This window comes from Lissotriton vulgaris, chromosome 4_1 (assembly GCF_964263255.1).
Source record: "Lissotriton vulgaris chromosome 4_1, aLisVul1.2, whole genome shotgun sequence".
Taxonomy (NCBI): domain Eukaryota; kingdom Metazoa; phylum Chordata; class Amphibia; order Caudata; family Salamandridae; genus Lissotriton; species Lissotriton vulgaris.
In genome coordinates, this window is record NC_141691.1 from 567,271,128 (window position 1) to 567,291,387 (window position 20,260).

General features: G+C 42.8%; 1 protein-coding gene across 3 annotated transcripts in view; it reads right to left on the bottom strand.

Annotated features, from left to right (window-relative positions):
* Positions 1-3,193: 3,193 nt before the first annotated feature.
* The window catches only part of TRANK1 (tetratricopeptide repeat and ankyrin repeat containing 1), a 1,005,982-nt gene continuing 988,915 nt past the window's right edge, over positions 3,194-20,260 (bottom strand). For all 3 annotated transcript variants that reach the window (XM_086964756.1, XM_086964757.1, XM_086964755.1), the window contains one exon: positions 3,194-5,092. In XM_086964756.1, coding sequence (XP_086820882.1) covers positions 4,980-5,092 — 113 coding nt within the window. In that variant the 3' untranslated portion in view covers positions 3,194-4,979. The remainder of the gene's footprint in view (positions 5,093-20,260) is intronic.

A 20,260-nucleotide genomic window follows, 5' to 3' on the forward strand; every position in this document is an offset into this window, starting at 1 on the left:
GAGGAGACTGCAAAGAAGAACTGACTTGGCCCCAGCCCTACAGGCCCGTCTGCAGTTTCCAGAGATCCTGCGCAAAAAGTCACATTGTCCTGCAGCCAGCGACCTCCAGAACCCTGGGAGGACTGATTGACTTTAACAAAGACTGGATCTCCTGTGAACAGCAGCTCTGTTCAAAAGTAACTCCCAAGACAGACTCTGAGCCTGCTGAGGACAAAGAAACGCAACACCTGGAACCACCACTGCACCCGACGCCTACGGCCCGAATCCGGGTGGTCCACTGGTCTCAGCGAGGTCCCCCAGCGCTCCAGAGTCCGAGTCCACCGTGGGTTGACCCCTAAAGGTCTCCCCGACATCGCCTTCAGCCTCTGCATGGAGACACCCCCCAAACTGTGAGTTGCCCAGTATGGTGAAATCTGACCTCAAAAGACACCCCTGCATCCAGCCACCCTGCGCCCTGGAGAAGAGAACCAGAGGTGATCCTACGTCCCCGAGCCCTCCAACTTACCTGCCCAGCTGTTGGTTCCTCCAGGAAGTCTTCCTGGACAAAGCCTGCAGCTAAAATCCGGCAACTCCCATTAAAAACAACAGGGCACCCAACACCAAAACAGCACCCTGCACCCAGCCACCCCTGCAGGTGCACCTTGTGTGCTAACTCGGATCCCCCTTTGCCCTGAGCCTAAAAACAGGAGCTTTGCTCCCACAACCTTGTGGCTTGCTCGAGAGCAGCCACCAACCGGAGGCCCCCTATCCGCCAACAAACAAATTGGTCTGAGTTCAGTCTTTGAGTGTGTGACATCATTTTTTGCCTGAGGGTGTACAACAAATGCTTAACACTACCCTCTGATAAAGCCTTACTGCTTGCCCACACTAACACAAATAAAAGTGAGGTGCTATCTACTTTTACCCCTACTTACCTTTGGGGTTCCAATGGACTCTGTGCACACTATACCTCATTTTGGTATAGTATATACAGAGCCAGCTTCCTACAGCCCCGAGAAAACAAAATGACTCATCTGCCCATAGCTATGCAGGATAAGGGCCAAGATCCAACACAACAAGGTAGAACCACACAGGATAGTAGTAAATTTCACAAAGCCCAGTGACATCAAAACTGAGCTAGAGAGGATGCGCAGAAAGGGCAGGATACTGTTTGGCCCTGAGACTTCTCAAAGAAGAGATTCTTGGAGTTAGCAAAACCCCCAACTCAATGCACAAACACACCAGCACCTCATCCATCTGTGGACCAAAGGTGTCCTTAAGCGTTTATGGGGCAGTCTTCGTTAACGAGTGGTCCCCTGACATGGAGTTCTTGTGTAGGGCCACCCAGCTTGAGGATTGGAAGGGGAGTCAGTCGGGGGGGAGGGTTGAATGAGAGGATGAACACCACATTAGGAAATCTGTGACACCGAGGTAGGTGGATACATTTGGATAGAAGTGAAGAAAAAACCCCTAACGGTACAGAAACCTACACGGTATACCATATACTTGAGAGGTAAAGGAACGCTTCCAATGGGCACGAATGCTAACTGCGGCATGAGCATGCACATTCCGGATATGTAATGGGGCACCTCCACGGTGATGGCTTTCTTCTGGCAGTGAGAAGAGTTTCCCTATATTCAGACTGTCTATGGATGGAGCATACTCTTTCCCCTGGTCAACATACACACCGGACCATGGTCATTCCTGGAGAAGAACTATTTGACTTACACCAGCACTCGTTAAGGAAGAAGACAACCTTGCAGCACAATGCTCATGAGAAGAGAACTGCAGACTATTTTGGCTGGGCTCTGTGCAAAGACATTCCAAAAGAATTGACACTGTTCACTGATACATAAATTTAGGCAGAAGGGTCAATACCTTCTTCACCCTGCAGACAAAAGTCAACGCCCGCTGGTTACAAATAACCAGGTGAGAAATACTTAAAATTATGAACAGCACTGAGCTCGGCCTTAATTCAACCAATGAAAAACTGCAAGCAATCTGCCTTAAGGAAAGACAGCATCGATATGTATTGGACTTGATGACCCCGATGGAGGGAAGGGTGTGTGCTAAGATCGGTACGGCCAGCTGCACCCACATTCCAGGGAATTATGCAGATAATGAGACATTGACACTTGCCATCAAAGCACTGCACCACTTATAGAGAAACATGCGTGAGGAGGGAGGTGCCCATGAGCAGGAGAAGTTTTCGAATTGGTTTGCCTGGCTCCCCCAGTGGATGTCCGGTTTGTGCAAATTGCTGCTGCCAGTTTTCATTGTGTTCCTATTTTTGTGGGTATCTGTACAGTTGGGGATTACCTGCTGTAAAAGCGCTGTCCTCAAAATGGGAAAAATGCAAGTAACTAGGAAGGCAGTAATTGTCAAGAACGGTCATAATGAGCAACAGATCCCCAACAAAGTACCAGTTGAAAGGTTAGATAGTGTCATTGACAAATCAACTAGGGGGGATAATGTGAACATGAAAAACGTCAATGCTAGTATGAAAAACAATACATTCATGTATGAGAACGAATTGCATCTTTATTACCGAATTCACCCGTTGTGAGCTCCACATCAACCCCAACTTGCAAATACAAAGGCAGGTAGGCTTTGAGACATAGGCCCGAGGTCACTGATAAGTCACAGGTGGGGAGGCACGTAGCCGGCAGACAAATGAACAGGTAACCCTAGATCAATCCCACAGATAGGCGCAGCTACACTACAGTGGTCCAGGGGAAGTGGCCCCAATAAAGTACACATGACCGGAGGGGTATGTGCACTCCCAAAACACCATTAAGTCAGATGCCACATGAGTCAGAAACACCATGGAGTCAGACGCCATAGGAGTCAGGAACACAGAGTCAATCAGGACACAAAGCACGCAGTGATCACGTGCTCCCTATGCCGAACATCGGGACATAATTCCCACTGTTCCATGTATGGTCGAGGCCCACCTGTACTTTCCATTAGACAATTCATTAATGACTTCAAAGGCAGCAGCTTACATTCCTTACCGTACCTGGACCTACGGAAATACTGAATTGTCTATGATGAACTGTATAAAAAGAGGCTGCAGACCAAATGCAAATTGAGACAGTCCTCAGACCCTGTAACTGTTCTCCCGGCCGCTCTGTTTAATTAAACAAAATGTTCCTGTTTTGCCGAATGCCTCTTGTTTTTTCAAGGTTTTCATGTTCAAGCAACACACGAACAATGGCATAATAAACAGGAGGTTTTATTTTCAAAAAAGTCCTAACATTTTATATCACATAATCTTGAAGAGTTAACAAATAGACTATTTAATTTAATGTAGATCTTTTTGGTAATTCGAATGTAAAATACATGGATTGATTAAAAGAGTTTAGAGCAAACAGAATTTGAAAAAAAGACAATATTTCTTACTTACAAACAAATGCACATTCTATTCAATATGTCTTTTGTTGAAGATTACTTACATTCACTTACTAAAACAATGTCTTACTTTATTCAATTATATACAAAAAAATCAAAGGTAAGATTTAGATTTTCACACAGTATAATGTTTTAGACATGTCATCCCTGCCACATGTTGTGAAAAGTAGAGCCATTTTCACTGTAAACTTCACATATTTTAGTTTTGGTCAATAAACAAATGCAATTCTCCAGTAACGGTCTTCAAAATTGGCAGTGCAGTTGTAAGAATTTAGAACTTTTTATCATCAATCAGGCCAGCCTCTGCTCAGTTCGCACCCCAGGGCAAAGCATATTTGGAGCCTTTCCTGAGCCCCAGCTTTCTAGCCTTCAACAACCGACCAAAATTATCTACTCTGCTTTGCTTCACACTTCCAGCACCCAACTGGAGGTAAGAAGCTTGGGAGGGGAGATAGAGAGGAGGTTAAAAGAGAACTAAAGGAAGTCTACAGGAAGGGAAGTGTTATGGATAACCTGGAGAGAAAAATAACGGGGCTGGTAGTCTGCAAGGGGAAAAAAGATGTAAACAAAAAACGTTTAGTAGGCCAGCTTTGAGTGCCTCTCTGAATAAAGATAAAGGTGCCATGGGCCTAGGTTCTGCCCGCCAATACCTAAGGCCGGCCCTTGAGGTCCCAGTGCATTATCTCACTCAAACATCGGCTTCTTAGGGCATGCGTTTTCATATTTTCCAAACATAATTGGCTGACCTGAGTCTGTCCGTTCTATTTTAGTTTTAAACGCAATGAATTAGAAATCAATGCTCGATAATCATCACCGATTAAGGTTTAACGTACGAACGGAAAGATATTGCATGGAAATTTTACGAATGATTAAGCTCCTATAAAATATTGCTATTTTTTTTTAAGAGAATTGGGGCGATAACGAACATTTCAGTTAGCAATTGAAAGAAAGGCAGCTTTCCAGCTGCTAAAACCACCCAACGTCACAATGTGGTGCAATACTGCACCACAATTTTGGAAGTGCAATATAAAATCAGAGGCTGCTGTTTCGGCTTGAATTGAAATGGTCTTCTCCCTAACCTATTTCTTTTCTAGCCCACGATGTAACTGATTTTCCTGGTTCTTTATTAACTATAAATCAATGCTGCTTTCCAGCTGTTTGTACAATGTGAAGGAAGCAATCCCGCGTCAACATTTCAAGTTTATCATTCAAGTCCCAAATTCCTCCAAAAATGCATGGGAAGTGGTATTATAGCAAACATGATGTAATTAATGTCACCCTCGTCCTTATTTCTCTTATTCTATATCCACTTCTTCTGCTTCTTTAAATGAACAGTTTACCAAGGATAGGAACAGTCGATAATAAAAGTTTCCCAAACGATAATGCATGAACATTCAATTTCATCTGACCTTTACAAAAAGTTACATGAAAAAGGTGTAGATATGTGTATGACTAAGACCACTGAATAAACTTCTTTAAACATGTGCAACCCTTTTTTAAGAAACAACAAAACCTTGGTATTTAAAAGAATTTGAATGTCGGTTGTTATCTTTGAATTAGCATGTTGTAAGCCACATCGATTTTCTGATTTATAGTTTTTTCCTTTTTTTCATTTTCTTTAGTTTCTTTTTACTGTACAACTCTTCAAAAGTGAAGTAATGATCCTCAACTTCATGCTCGTAATCGGGCTCCTGTGCCAAACCTGAACAAAAAGAGAAAAATAAATGATTAGGAAACGTCCGTATACCCTGAACTGTGTTTCACAAGCAAGTGTCGATGATCACTGAAATAAATGTGAAACATTACTGAAGCCTGTATATACTCTATAAAGTTTGAGGTGTTCTGAACATACGGCTATGAAGTAGTTGGAGTTGGAATTACAAGATTGTTTTTCTCAGACATTAAACATTTGCCTAGGGACATGGGTTGTCTGAACACCGATCTCAACAGAACATCGACAACAGATAAAAACCCTTATCCCAAGAATACTCCTGGGGTGTTTGCTTTTCACCTCTTGTTCCGAATGGAAATGTCTGTGTTTATAAAACACCGTTCGGGCTGAGACACTTAGTTTAAGGGAAATTACAAGTTTTTTCCCAATATACTTCAATTTAACAAATAGGGCCAACCGACGTCTGGGTTTGCAGGTGCTCATACAAAATGTAAACTTTCATTTTTACACTACTATACCGAAAACATTTCTGGCCGGATTGGTACCTAACATTGCATGAAGATCATGGTCGTCCGCAGATATTTTTCCAGGGGGGCGATGGGGGTAAAATGTTAACGTCATCACCATCCTCCGACATGATGTGTGCCATGTGGGGCACAAGAAACACTGGGGGCACAGGAGGTGCCATGGGGGGCAGGAAGCAGGCCGCATATGATCTCATACACCATAGGGTTGTTGTGCCACAGCCATCTCTTTCTTTTGTGACACCCCTAAATCCATACTGGCCCTGATCCCTAAAATTAACCCCAAGCACCTCAAAACCCATACCCACCCTGAACCCTAAAATGACCCCCATGGCACCCCAAAACCATTACCCACCCTGACCCCTAAAATTGTCTCCCTGGCACCCCAAAACCCATGCTCGCCCTGAACCCTAAAATCTCCCCCTTGCACCCCAAAACCCATACCCTCCCTGAACCCTAAACACCTCCCCCCCGGTACCCCAAAACCAAATCCACCCTGAACCCTAAAATTATCCCCCTGTCACCCCAATCTATAACCCACACCCACCCTGAACCCTAAAGTTACCCCCTGGCACCCCAAAAGCTGAACACTACATTCTGATTCTGTAACCCTACTGAGCAGGGAGACGGCGCATCTGCTGTTCCGGATCTGCTCGCCCTGGTCCGGTTCTGCTCGCCCTTCTCTGGAGCTGTTCTGCCTGCCCTGTCCCTCTTCCGGACCCACTGAGCCTGCCTCCGTGCATACTGCCTGGACCTACTCTGTCTGGCCTGGTTCTTTCTCCTTCGGACCCACCGTCTTTATTGGCGGAGTTAGGACACAGGTCTCACTTCTCTAAAGCTGCTCCCCCTCAACCCCCCCTCCACTTGCTCTCTCATCTTCCTTCCTCCCTACTTCTCGGTTTCTCTTTCCCCACTGCTTCTCTCTCTCTTTCTCTCCCCCTCTCTTGGTTCACTCTCACCCCCTACCGTATCAGTCTCCCCGACCCCACCAAGTCTTCCACTGTTCCCCCTCTCTCTTCCTCCTCCTCATGTCGGTGATAGGGAGCCAGGGTTCCTCTCTGAAAATGCGAGCTGGAGGTGATGTTAAGTGCGAAAGCACCAAGTTGTGAACCGGGAGAAGAGGCGTGGGAGCGGGTAGGTGGTAGGTAGAGGGTCAAAGGGGGCACTGGCTCTCAGAGAGGTTGGGAGGGGAGCAGCCTGGGACAAAAACAACACCAGAGCAAGAGGCAGACGCTCCGCGGGGAGCCTGGTGTTGTAAAATGAATAATCGCACGCTTCTTAGCACAACAAAATGAACAAAAAAATGTTGCCAGTACTGTGCAATAATTTATGTTTATTTGACAAGATGTTGAGCGGAAACTTACTCAACCCAAAGGCCACTATTTCAGTCTAGAATCTTTTGAAAGATAATTTATTTCATACATTTTTTGTTTTCTTTTTCTTTTTACTTTCTCATAAAACAAAATATCAAAAAACAAGTCAATTTGAACAGGAAGTTAATTTCGGATGAGTATTTGCAGTTAACTCATATAATGTTCAACATATAAATCACACTTGTTTAAAGGTACGTTTCAATACAAAAAACAGAAAACCAAAGACAATGGGGGTATCAATACCCAAATCACAATTCACCAATACAACATGAAAAATTACGCTTTTAGACAACGATTAGACAATAGACAACATGTAGAAATAATGAGGCTAATGAGGAACCTCAATTTAAATTCGAATTATTTCAGATAGGGCCTATTGCAGAATCTCTGCTCTAATCTAGGATGGGCCTATACATCTAAATGAAAGCGTGGCAGATTTGACTTATCTTTTTGCATGTACGACCACACACTATGTTTGTGTTTTACAATTTTTCAAAAAGAGAGGTTGATCGCAAAAACAGAATAAATCTGAATAAATGAGGAGAAGGGGGTCGACGCGTTTCGAATCTCTGCATAAATTCAGAGATTCTCTTCAGGACCAACAGACATGATCTGAAAAACATAAATAAACAAACACTCAGTCGAAACCACACATGAGCGACCTTCAACTCACATACGGATCAGCGCATTTTTGTGTCATACCTGTGTTTTCTTGTAAAAGTGTTCAAGTCACAAAGTCTGGAACAGAAATAATGAGCCATTCTAAGTATGTTGCAGTCATTATAAAGAGGGTTCAGGCAATATGGGCACAACGAATCCAAAGAGATAGCAACTTACATAATTGATGTATAAAATAGTCCAATAGTTGATTTGAAAGGCAAGTGGGGAATTTAACCCGACTTCTCAGTCGATGTGTAGACAACTCCTGAAATTAACAAGCAATTGTGTGATTAACAAGGCGTGTTGGGCGCCAGGCAGGTCGATCACGTTTCATCGGGAACGAGTCAAGTGTTCTTATTGAATTGGAGACTCATGTACGAGGGTGGTTTACACATAGTCTAAGTGTATTCCAAAAATAACAACTGGCGGCACTCGTGCGGAAGGTAGTTTACACGTAGTCAGAGTGTATTTCAAAAATAACAACAGGTGGAGCCCGTGCGGAAGGGCATAGAATAGGGCGTTTAAAAGGGCTAACGAAGCGTCATTTACCTTCAATAGTTGCTGTGTCCTCCTTCACTCACTCCCGCTCGCAGGGAAAACGCCGTCAAGTTTGGCATGTTCAATTCCGCGTTAATCCGGAAATTATTATGAAGTCGGCTGGGTATTCATGGGAATTGTAGTCTCTGCTGAGAATTGTGGTTCCTCTAATGCGAGAATACTTCGCGGCTTCGTATTATGAATAGTAAAAAGCCAAGGGTTTAATGTGTGCGCGCGACGGGCGCCCGAGACGTGATTTTGCATAAAAGAATTTATAAGGCAGTTGTAGGCGTTTATGCCGGTTTTGTTTATTCATTGACAGTGGTTGTTGTTATAAACTCGCCACAGTGTTCATGGGAATTGTAGTTAGCAGTGGATAGTTCTAGTCTCAAAACCGAAGCCAAAGGGATAATCCCTTTGTCATAAAGGGAAGGGGGTGTCTATGTATGCAAATTCCCTCTCATTGCAAAAGGGGCTCATTTAAAAATAAGGATATGCCTCTCAAAAAGGGTTGGTGCTGTGCCACTAGAGTTAGTCAGAAAATGAGGGCTAAATAGCCCTACAAGGGATGTACAGATTGCCTCACAGGTGGTACAGTTCGGACATCTCGTTCAGGCCTGTAATGGTGGTATTAAACTTAAGGATTAGCATCGCTTCTCTCTGTCTTAGCTTGGCCTCTAAATCGCCACCTCGTGGATCTGGTTCTATTTTAGATATAATTGTCCATTTGAAATCCTCATCCCCATGAGATTCATCAATCCAGTGTTGGACCAGTGGAGCTGTTAGTACTTTCTTTTTTATACGAGATTTATGTTGTGACATTCTATGTCTGGCTTCTTGATTCGTTTTTCCAATATATAGCTTGTTACAAGTACAGGTGATGGCATACACTATGTTCCGCGTTTTACAGTTAGTAAATTGGTCATGTTTCCATGACACGCCCTCATGTTGGAAGAGGTCGCCTTCGACGGTTGAATTGCAACATAGACAAGTGCCGCATTTGTGATGGCCTGTGATTGGAGGTAAGCTTACATAGTCTCGTAAGGTCATTGTCTTAGGGTTGGGTACGGCTGCTCTGACGATCTGGTTGGCTATACTTGTATCTTTTTTGAAAGCGAAAAGTGGCACTTCTTTTAGCTGTTCATTGATTTCTTTGACTAAATGCCAGTTTTGATGGATTGTCTTTTTCAAAAAATTGGATGCAGGACAAAAGGTTGACACACAAACCGTCCGGTTCAGTTGTTTCTTCTCTTTCTTTTGAAGAAGTTCTTCACGCGGTGTCCACCACGCTCGTTTTATTGCTTGTTTCAGCAATTTGGCTGGGTAACCACGATCTAATAGTCTCTCTTTCAGAATATTAGCATGTAACAGATATTCATCCTTGAAGGTACAATTTCTCCGTATTCGGAGGAATTGTCCTATTGGTAAGTTTTGTTTTAAGTTTCTCGGATGATTGCTAGAATAGTCCAAAGCCTTGTTTCGGTCAGATTTCTTCCGATATAAAGTTGTTACTAATTGATCATTTGAGCAGTAAATTTCGACATCTAAGAAAGAGAGGCGTGTTCTCGATGACTCAAGACTAAATTTAATGTCTCTTGTTCTCTCATTGAGCCATGTGTGAAACCGTTCCAGCTGTTCCTTGTTCCCAGTCCATGTGAAGAACACATCGTCAATGAATCGGACCCAACCTCCAATCCACTCAAGGAAGGGGTTGTTGTTGTAAATAAATGTGTCCTCATACTGACTCATGTATAATATAGCCAGCTCGGGGGCAAAAGGGCACCCCATTGCCACTCCCTTGATTTGGAAGTAGAAGTCATCTTTGAACTTAAAGTAGTTCTTGGTAAGGGCCATTTTTGCTAGTTCCAAAAGAAATTCTGTTGGAATTTTAGATGGCATGTCTCGTTTATTCAAAAATATCTCTAAGACTTCTAAAGCTTGATCTTGGGGGATTTGGGTATACAATGAAACAATGTCCATACTAACTAAAAGGTCATGTTCTGGATTGAATGGAAGTTCATGCAATCTATTCAAAAAGTCTGTTGTGTCTTGAAGGAAAGACTTGACCTTGGTGGAAAAAGTCAATAAACTTAGAAACAGGTTCAAAGAGTGAACCACAACCCGAAATAATCGGTCTCCCCGGTGGCTTTTGTTCGTTCTTATGTACCTTGGGGAGTACATAGAACAGAGGGATCCATGGGTGTTTATTGGAAAGATAGTTGTATTCTTGTTTACCCAAAAAGCCTTGTTCCAGTCCTCTGGTCAAAATGTTTGATGATGCGTTTTGGAGTTCCTTTGTTGGGTCATAATTAATTTTTCGATAGCACTGATCATCAGTCAACTGTCTTGTAGCCTCTGCCACGTATTACTTTGTTCCCCAGATGACGATAGATCCGCCTTTGTCGGCTTGTTTTACTATAATGCTTGCGTCATTTTTGATTGAAAGCAATGCTTGTTTTTGTTCACGAGATAAATTTGGTGAAACAAATCCTTTATTCCTTTTCTCATGAGAGGCGATAGCGGATAACACTGTTTTTTCAAAGTACAAAACCTCCTTGGGTAATTTGTGAATGGGTGGAGTGAAATTGGATTTATTCCTTAATCCAGTAGTCTCTGTTTGTGGACCCATTTCTTTTTCTGCGAAGAAAATGATTAGACGTATCTTACGACAAAATTCAATGAACTCTAACTTGAGCCTCACAAAGTCGGTAGCTTTAGATGGTACAAAAGTGAGTCCTTTTTGAAGCGCACTTATTTCACTTGAGGTAAGTAGTTTATTTGAGAGATTGTAAATGGACGTTTTGTTCAATTCTTGTAATTTTGTCTCCTTGTTGACATTTCCCAAGGTTGTTGGAATCTTGTTTTGCCTCTGGTTTTTTGTTGGTCCTGTTCTAAAAAAGGTTGTTGTTGTTGTTGTAAATTCGCTTGTTGGTAGTTAGAGCGGAATCGTTGTTGGTATTGATTTTGATTTTGATACCCGCCTCTCCGTGTAAATTGAGGACGCGAGTTGCCCTGATCAGACTCACTACCTGCTGATGACGACGAGGTGTCTGAAAAAGTCAAATATTTTGTGCGTGATCGTCCTTGATTGTCCGGGAGAAAACGGCGTGACTCTGGGCGCGAATAAAAATCTTGTTGAAGATAAGGATATGCTTTTTCGTAAGTGAAGTTACGTTTATCTCGGTCGAAATTGCTTTCCTTTTGCTGTACTGTAAAATCTTTAAATTCAAGAATCTCCTTTTCAACTTTATCAAGTAGACTTTTTGAGTCCTGGATCAAAGGGTTTGCTTTTATTTCGGTTTCAAGGGCTTCTATTTCTTCCAGTTGGAGTTTCGATAATCTCTGTGCTGTTTCTATAGTTAGCACCATAAGGTCTCTACTGCATTTCGTTTCGATGTAACTGAAACCTTTCTTATAAATAGCGTCTTCCGTGAAAATCACCGGTATGTTTTTTACAATAAGGCCAGATGGTATTGTGCCAGACCTGAGGTGTTGAAGTAGGTAATGGCCATGTAAGTCTGTGCGAATTTGTTTTTTCTTTATGCGTATTAGCTTGTCTGATTCGTTATTTGTTTGAGCACTACTACTTAAGGTAGCTGATCCGAACTGAGGAGGGTCTCTCAATAGGTTCTTTATGTGTTCTTCACTGTAGGCAAATGTTTGTTCCTCTGACATTATAAGGATGTTAACAAGTCAATGGTGGTGTGCTAACCAGGTCATACTATACTTCATTCAAAAATTGCAATCCATTCAAACATACAATACCTTCATACAAGTCAACATATAGTATACACAAATAATTAAGGAACATAAATCAGGGTAAACCAAGGGGGGCCAGAATTAGGTCACCGTGGGTGAAGAATTCTTATTTTATCTACACTATTGTGATTGGAAACCTCGCGAGCCAGCGCCCGCTAGCGTACTAAGTAACAAAGAGGGTTTTGGCAAAAGCACAGTAAGGCTGTGCCAGATACAGAATGAACAAAAAAAATTTGCCAGTACTGTGCAATAATTTATGTTTATTTGACAAGATGTTGAGCGGAAATTTACTCAACCCAAAGACCACTATTTCAGTCTAGAATCTTTTGAAAGATAATTTATTTCATAAATTTTTTGTTTTCTTTTTCTTTTTACTTTCTCATAAAACAAAATATCAAAAAACAAGTCAATTTGAACAGGAAGTTAATTTCGGATGAGTATTTGCAGTTAACTCATATAATGTTCAACATATAAATCACACTTGTTTAAAGGTACGTTTCAATACAAAAAACAGAAAACCAAAGACAATGGGGGTATCAATACCCAAATCACAATTCACCAATACAACATGAAAAATGACGCTTTTAGACATCGATTAGACAATAGACAACATGTAGAAATAATGAGGCTAATGAGGAACCTCAATTTAAATTCGAATTATTTCAGATAGGGCCTATTGCAGAATCTCTGCTCTAATCTAGGATGGGCCTATACATCTAAATGAAAGCGTGCCAGATTTGACTTATCTTTTTGCATGTACGACCACACACTATGTTTGTGTTTTACAATTTTTCAAAAAGAGAGGTTGATCGCAAAAACAGAATAAATCTGAATAAATGAGGAGAAGGGGGGTCGACGCGTTTTGAATCTCTGCATAAATTCAGAGATTCTCTTCAGGACCAACAGACATGATCTGATCTGATCAGTTCGGATCAGCTACCTTAAGTAGTAGTGCTCAAACAAATAACGAATCAGACAAGCTAATACCCATAAAGAAAAAACAAATTCGCACAGACTTACATGGCCATTACCTACTTCAACACCTCAGGTCTGGCACAATACCATCTGGCCTTATTGTAAAAAACATACCGGTGATTTTCACGGAAGACGCTATTTATAAGAAAGGTTTCAGTTACATCGAAACGAAATGCAGTAGAGACCTTATGGTGCTAACTATAGAAACAGCACAGAGATTATCGAAACTCCAACTGGAAGAAATAGAAGCCCTTGAAACCGAAATAAAAGCAAACCCTTTGATCCAGGACTCAAAAAGTCTACTTGATAAAGTTGAAAAGGAGATTCTTGAATTTAAAGATTTTACAGTACAGCAAAAGGAAAGCAATTTCGACTGAGATAAACGTAACTTCACTTACGAAAAAGCATATCCTTATCTTCAACAAGATTTTTATTCGCGCCCAGAGTCACGCCGTTTTCTCCCGGACAATCAAGGACGATCACGCACAAAATATTTGACTTTTTCAGACACCTCGTCGTCATCAGCAGGTAGTGAGTCTGATCAGGGCAACTCGCGTCCTCAATTTACACGGAGAGGCGGGTATCAAAATCAAAATCAATACCAACAACGATTCCGCTCTAACTACCAACAAGCGAATTTACAACAACAACGATTCCGCTCTAACTACCAACAAGCGAATTTACAACAACAACAACAACCTTTTTTAGAACAGGACCAACAAAAAACCAGAGGCAAAACAAGATTCCAACAACCTTGGGAAATGTCAACAAGGAGACAAAATTACAAGAATTGAACAAATCGTCCATTTACAATCTCTCAAATAAACTACTTACCTCAAGTGAAATAAGTGCGCTTCAAAACGGACTCACTTTTGTACCATCTAAAGCTACCGACTTTGTGAGGCTCAAGTTAGAGTTCATTGAATTTTGTCGTAAGATACGTCTAATCATTTTCTTCTCAGAAAAAGAAATGGGTCCACAAACAGAGACTACTGGATTAAGGAATAAATCCAATTTCACTCCACCCATTCACAAATTACCCAAGGAGGTTTTGTACTTTGAAAAAACAGTGTTATCCGCTATCGCCTCTCATGAGAAAAGGAATAAAGGATTTGTTTCACCAAATTTATCTTGTGAACAAAAACAAGCATTGCTTTCAATCAAAAATGACGCAAGCATTATAGTAAAACAAGCCGACAAAGGCGGATCTATCGTCATCTGGGGAACAAAGGAATATGTGGCAGAGGCTACAAGACAGTTGACTGATGATCAGTGCTATCGAAAAATTAATTATGACCCAACAAAGGAACTCCAAAACGCATTATCAAACATTTTGACCAGAGGACTGGAACAAGGCTTTTTGGGTAAACAAGAATACAACTATCTTTCCAATAAACACCCACGGATCCCTCTGTTCTATGTACTCCCCAAGGTACATAAGAACGAACAAAAGCCACCGGGGAGACCGATTATTTCGGGTTGTGGTTCACTCTTTGAACCTGTTTCTAAGTTTATTGACTTTTTCCTTAAACCTTTTTGCACCAAGGTCAAGTCTTTCCTTCAAGACACAACGGACTTTTTGAATAGATTGCATGAACTTCCATTCAATCCAGAACATGACCTTTTAGTTAGTATGGACATTGTTTCATTGTATACCCAAATCCCCCAAGATCAAGCTTTAGAAGTCTTAGAGATATTTTTGAATAAACGAGACATGCCATCTAAAATTCCAACAGAATTTCTTTTGGAACTAGCAAAAATGGCCCTTACCAAGAACTACTTTAAGTTTAAAGATGACTTCTACTTCCAAATCAAGGGAGTGGCAATGGGGTGCCCTTTTGCCCCCGAGCTGGCTATATTATACATGAGTCAGTATGAGGACACATTTATTTACAACAACAACCCCTTCCTTGAGTGGATTGGAGGTTGGGTCCGATTCATTGACGATGTGTTCTTCACATGGACTGGGAACAAGGAACAGCTGGAACGGTTTCACACATGGCTCAATGAGAGAACAAGAGACATTAAATTTAGTCTTGAGTCATCGAGAACACGCCTCTCTTTCTTAGATGTCGAAATTTACTGCTCAAATGATCAATTAGTAACAACTTTATATCGGAAGAAATCTGACCGAAACAAGGCTTTGGACTATTCTAGCAATCATCCGAGAAACTTAAAACAAAACTTACCAATAGGACAATTCCTCCGAATACGGAGAAATTGTACCTTCAAGGATGAATATCTGTTACATGCTAATATTCTGAAAGAGAGACTATTAGATCGTGGTTACCCAGCCAAATTGCTGAAACAAGCAATAAAACGAGCGTGGTGGACACCGCGTGAAGAACTTCTTCAAAAGAAAGAGAAGAAACAACTGAACCGGACGGTTTGTGTGTCAACCTTTTGTCCTGCATCCAATTTTTTGAAAAAGACAATCCATCAAAACTGGCATTTAGTCAAAGAAATCAATGAACAGCTAAAAGAAGTTCCACTTTTCGCTTTCAAAAAAGATACAAGTATAGCCAACCAGATCGTCAGAGCAGCCGTACCCAAACCTAAGACAATGACCTTACGAGACTATGTAAGCTTACCTCCAATCACAGGCCATCACAAATGCGGCACTTGTCTATGTTGCAATTCAACCGTCGAAGGCGACCTCTTCCAACATGAGGGCGTGTCATGGAAACATGACCAATTTACTAACTGTAAAACGCGGAACATAGTGTATGCCATCACCTGTACTTGTAACAAGCTATATATTGGAAAAACGAATCAAGAAGCCAGACATAGAATGTCACAACATAAATCTCGTATAAAAAAGAAAGTACTAACAGCTCCACTGGTCCAACACTGGATTGATGAATCTCATGGGGATGAGGATTTCAAATGGACAATTATATCTAAAATAGAACCAGATCCACGAGGTGGCGATTTAGAGGCCAAGCTAAGACAGAGAGAAGCGATGCTAATCCTTAAGTTTAATACCACCATTACAGGCCTGAACGAGATGTCCGAACTGTACCACCTGTGAGGCAATCTGTACATCCCTTGTAGGGCTATTTAGCCCTCATTTTCTGACTAACTCTAGTGGCACAGCACCAACCCTTTTTGAGAGGCATATCCTTATTTTTAAATGAGCCCCTTTTGCAATGAGAGGGAATTTGCATACATAGACACCCCCTTCCCTTTATGACAAAGGGATTATCCCTTTGGCTTCGGTTTTGAGACTAGAACTATCCACTGCTAACTACAATTCCCATGAACACTGTGGCGAGTTTATAACAACAAATACTGTCAATGAATAAACAAAACCGGCATAAACGCCTACAACTGCCTTATAAATTCTTTTATGCAAAATCACGTCTCGGGCGCCCGTCGCGCACACACATTAAACCCTTGGCTTTTTACTATTCATAATACGAAGCCGCGAAGTATTCTCGCATTAGAGGAACCACAATTCTCAGCAGAGACTACAATTCCCATGAATACCCAGCCGACTTCATAATAATTTCCGGATTAACGCGGAATTGAACATGCCAAACTTGACGGCGTTTTCCCTGCGAGCGGGAGTGAGTGAAGGAGGACACAGCAACTATTGAAGGTAAATGACGCTTCGTTAGCCCTTTTAAACGCCCTATTCTATGCCCTTCCGCACGGGCTCCACCTGTTGTTATTTTTGAAATACACTCTGACTACGTGTAAACTACCTTCCGCACGAGTGCCGCCAGTTGTTATTTTTGGAATACACTTAGACTATGTGTAAACCACCCTCGTACATGAGTCTCCAATTCAATAAGAACACTTGACTCGTTCCCGATGAAACGTGATCGACCTGCCTGGCGCCCAACACGCCTTGTTAATCACACAATTGCTTGTTAATTTCAGGAGTTGTCTACACATCGACTGAGAAGTCGGGTTAAATTCCCCACTTGCCTTTCAAATCAACTATTGGACTATTTTATACATCAATTATGTAAGTTGCTATCTCTTTGGATTCGTTGTGCCCATATTGCCTGAACCCTCTTTATAATGACTGCAACATACTTAGAATGGCTCATTATTTCTGTTCCAGACTTTGTGACTTGAACACTTTTACAAGAAAACACAGGTATGACACAAAAATGCGCTGATCCGTATGTGAGTTGAAGGTCGCTCATGTGTGGTTTCGACTGAGTGTTTGTTTATTTATGTTTTTCAGATCATGTCTGTTGGTCCTGAAGAGAATCTCTGAATTTATGCAGAGATTCGAAACGCGTCGACCCCCCTTCTCCTCATTTATTCAGATTTATTCTGTTTTTGCGATCAACCTCTCTTTTTGAAAAATTGTAAAACACAAACATAGTGTGTGGTCGTACATGCAAAAAGATAAGTCAAATCTGCCACGCTTTCATTTAGATGTATAGGCCCATCCTAGATTAGAGCAGAGATTCTGCAATAGGCCCTATCTGAAATAATTCGAATTTAAATTGAGGTCCCTCATTAGCCTCATTATTTCTACATGTTGTCTATTGTCTAATCGTTGTCTAAAAGCGTAATTTTTCATGTTGTATTGGTGAATTGTGATTTGGGTATTGATACCCCCATTGTCTTTGGTTTTCTGTTTTTTGTATTGAAACGTACCTTTAAACAAGTGTGATTTATATGTTGAACATTATATGAGTTAACTGCAAATACTCATCCGAAATTAACTTCCTGTTCAAATTGACTTGTTTTTTGATATTTTGTTTTATGAGAAAGTAAAAAGAAAAAGAAAACAAAAAATTTATGAAATAAATTATCTTTCAAAAGATTCTAGACTGAAATAGTGGTCTTTGGGTTGAGTAAATTTCCGCTCAACATCTTGTCAAATAAACATAAATTATTGCACAGTACTGGCAAACTTTTTTTGTTCATTCTGTATCTGGCACAGCCTTACTGTGCTTTTGCCAAAACCCTCTTTGTATCTTAGCACAACAAAGCAGCCAAAGGGTGCCTTTCACTCCAGCCAAGAACCTGACCCATCGCGAAAAAACAGCAGCCACCGGAGAAACCAGCGGTGTCATGAAAGCAACACAGGACAGAGACAGATGACTGCCGCCGAAATCTGGAAGTACAACTCACACCTTTAACAAAAGGAAATTCCTGATGCAAGCACCACACGCCAGAACACTATTAATATATAAATGTCCCATCAATGCACACCTGAGAGTGAACAAAAAGATGAGGAGCAAACTTAAGGCAATGACTGACAGACACTAAGCATGGGCGTCCGCAGGGGGGGCAAGGAGGGCTGCTCGAGGGGGGGGGGGGAGAAGGAGGGGGGAGGGGAGGGGAGAAGGAGGGGGGAGCGCTCCTCCTTGCCCCCCACCCTGCGGACGCCCATATTGAAGATACTGCCCAGATCACCACAGATATTTTTTTTTAGTTTGAACTAAATGTGTTGAGCAGTTTAGGCTATCTTAGTAAATTGAATTTCAAATCCAGAAAAATCCAGCATATGTGCCAAGCTGTTTGTGCCTCGGCTTGAGCATCTCCCGAATAAGTCGGTGGAGGATCGCAAGCTCCTTACTACTCTGCGGCCTGCTCTGAGGGGTCGAGGATTTGGGTATAGGCGTGCTTTTGGGAATCCCGCCTCTGCCGGGAGGGTATCTCCCAGTCACTTAGGGGGAGGGGTGGTGGCCGTGGCACCCCCTTCTCTGCAAAATCCCGGCATCAGCCTGCAGGTGCTGCCCTTGCAGATGCCTCTCCCAAGTCCTGACTATCTCAAGGTGGGAGGACGGATTGGTCAGCTTTCTTCCACTTAGGCTCACAACGTCACTGATTCCTGGGTTCTTCGTCTGGTGGTCGAAGGATTTTCTATCGACTTCTCTTTTTGTCCTCCAGATCTTTTTATCCCACTCCTCGGAATCCTCTGAAGCTGCTGGGGCTTCAGTGGGGATTCCTGGACCTTCCCTGGAAGGGTGCTATCATTCCTGTCCCGAGGCCGAGTAGGGTCAGGGTTGCTATTCTCTAATGTTCCTGGTGGGGAAGCCATCGGGGGATTTCCACCCTATCCTGGATCTCAAAACCGTGAACACCTATGTGCCTTATCAGACGTTCAAGATGGTGAGTTTGCAGCGGATCCTGCCCCTGGTTTCCTCTGGGGCTTTTCTGTCCTCCTTGAACCTTTTGGATGCTTATTTCCATATTCCTATGCATCCTCTCTCCCAGCAGTATTTGCAGTTCTTTGCCCTGGGTCAGCACTTCCAGTTTTGTGTCCTCCCCTTTGGGTTGGCCTCTGCCTTACAGGTGTTTACTAAGGTTCTGGCTCCCCTTGTGGGTCTGTTGCATGCTCAAGTGGTGCTTTTGTTTCCCTACCTTGACGACTGGTTAATTTCTTCCTAGTCTTTCCTTAAGGCCCTGGAGGATGTGGAGTTGGTGCGGCTTTGCCTAGAGTCTCATGGGTTCCTTGTGAATCTCAGCAAGTCCCATCTCATCCCGTCTCAGGAGCTCCAGTTCATCGGCACTCTCTTTAATACCAGGTTGGGGATGGTGTTTCTTCCTCTGGATCGCCAACTCCGGCTCTGGTCTCGTCTGGAGTTCCTCCTGTCTGCCTCCTCGGCCTCCGTACTGAACTGGTTGCGGGTTCAGGGGGACATGTCTGCTTCTCTCTTCCTGGTTCTTTGGGCTGGCAGACACCTTGACCATCTGGTGTATCACCTTCTGGCTCACTGGGATCCGGGGTACCAGGACTACGATGCCTCTGTTCCAGTGACTCCAGTTATTTCTCTCCTACTGCAGTGGTGGCTGGTTCCGGACAACCTGGCAAGGGGGGTGCCCCTGGACACTATCCTTCCCTATACCCCGACGACCGATGCCAGCCCTTGTGGTTGGGATGCAACTCTGGGGTTCTTTCTGTTCATGGTCCTTGGTCCCCCGCTGAGAGCTGGATGTTCTTCAATTGGAAAGAATTGGCTGCTGTGTTCAAGGCACTGCTGCATTTTTGTCCCTCACTTGAGGAAATGTGGCTTCAGGTCCGAACGGACAATCAGGTGGCCCGTGCCTACTTGAATCATTTGGAGGGCACTCGCACTCCTCTTCTGGTGGATCAGATTGGGTCAAGGGCGGAGGCCAATCTGCTGGGTCTGATGGCTATCTATCTACTGGGGAGGGAGAGCGGGCGTGCGGATCAGTTGAGTCGCCTTCTTCGGTTTCTCTGTCTCCTCTGGTCTTTCGGATGCTGCCAGGGAGGTTCTGACGGCCGTGGTTGTATCTCTTTGAGTCTCCTCAGGATGTTCTTCTGCCTTGGTTTTGTGCCCTTCTTCCTTGTGAGGAGGCGTGGTGGGAGGGGGGGGGGTGGATGCCCTGAGCTTTCCCTGGCCTCAGGGTCTTCTCTATGCTTTCCCTCCCTT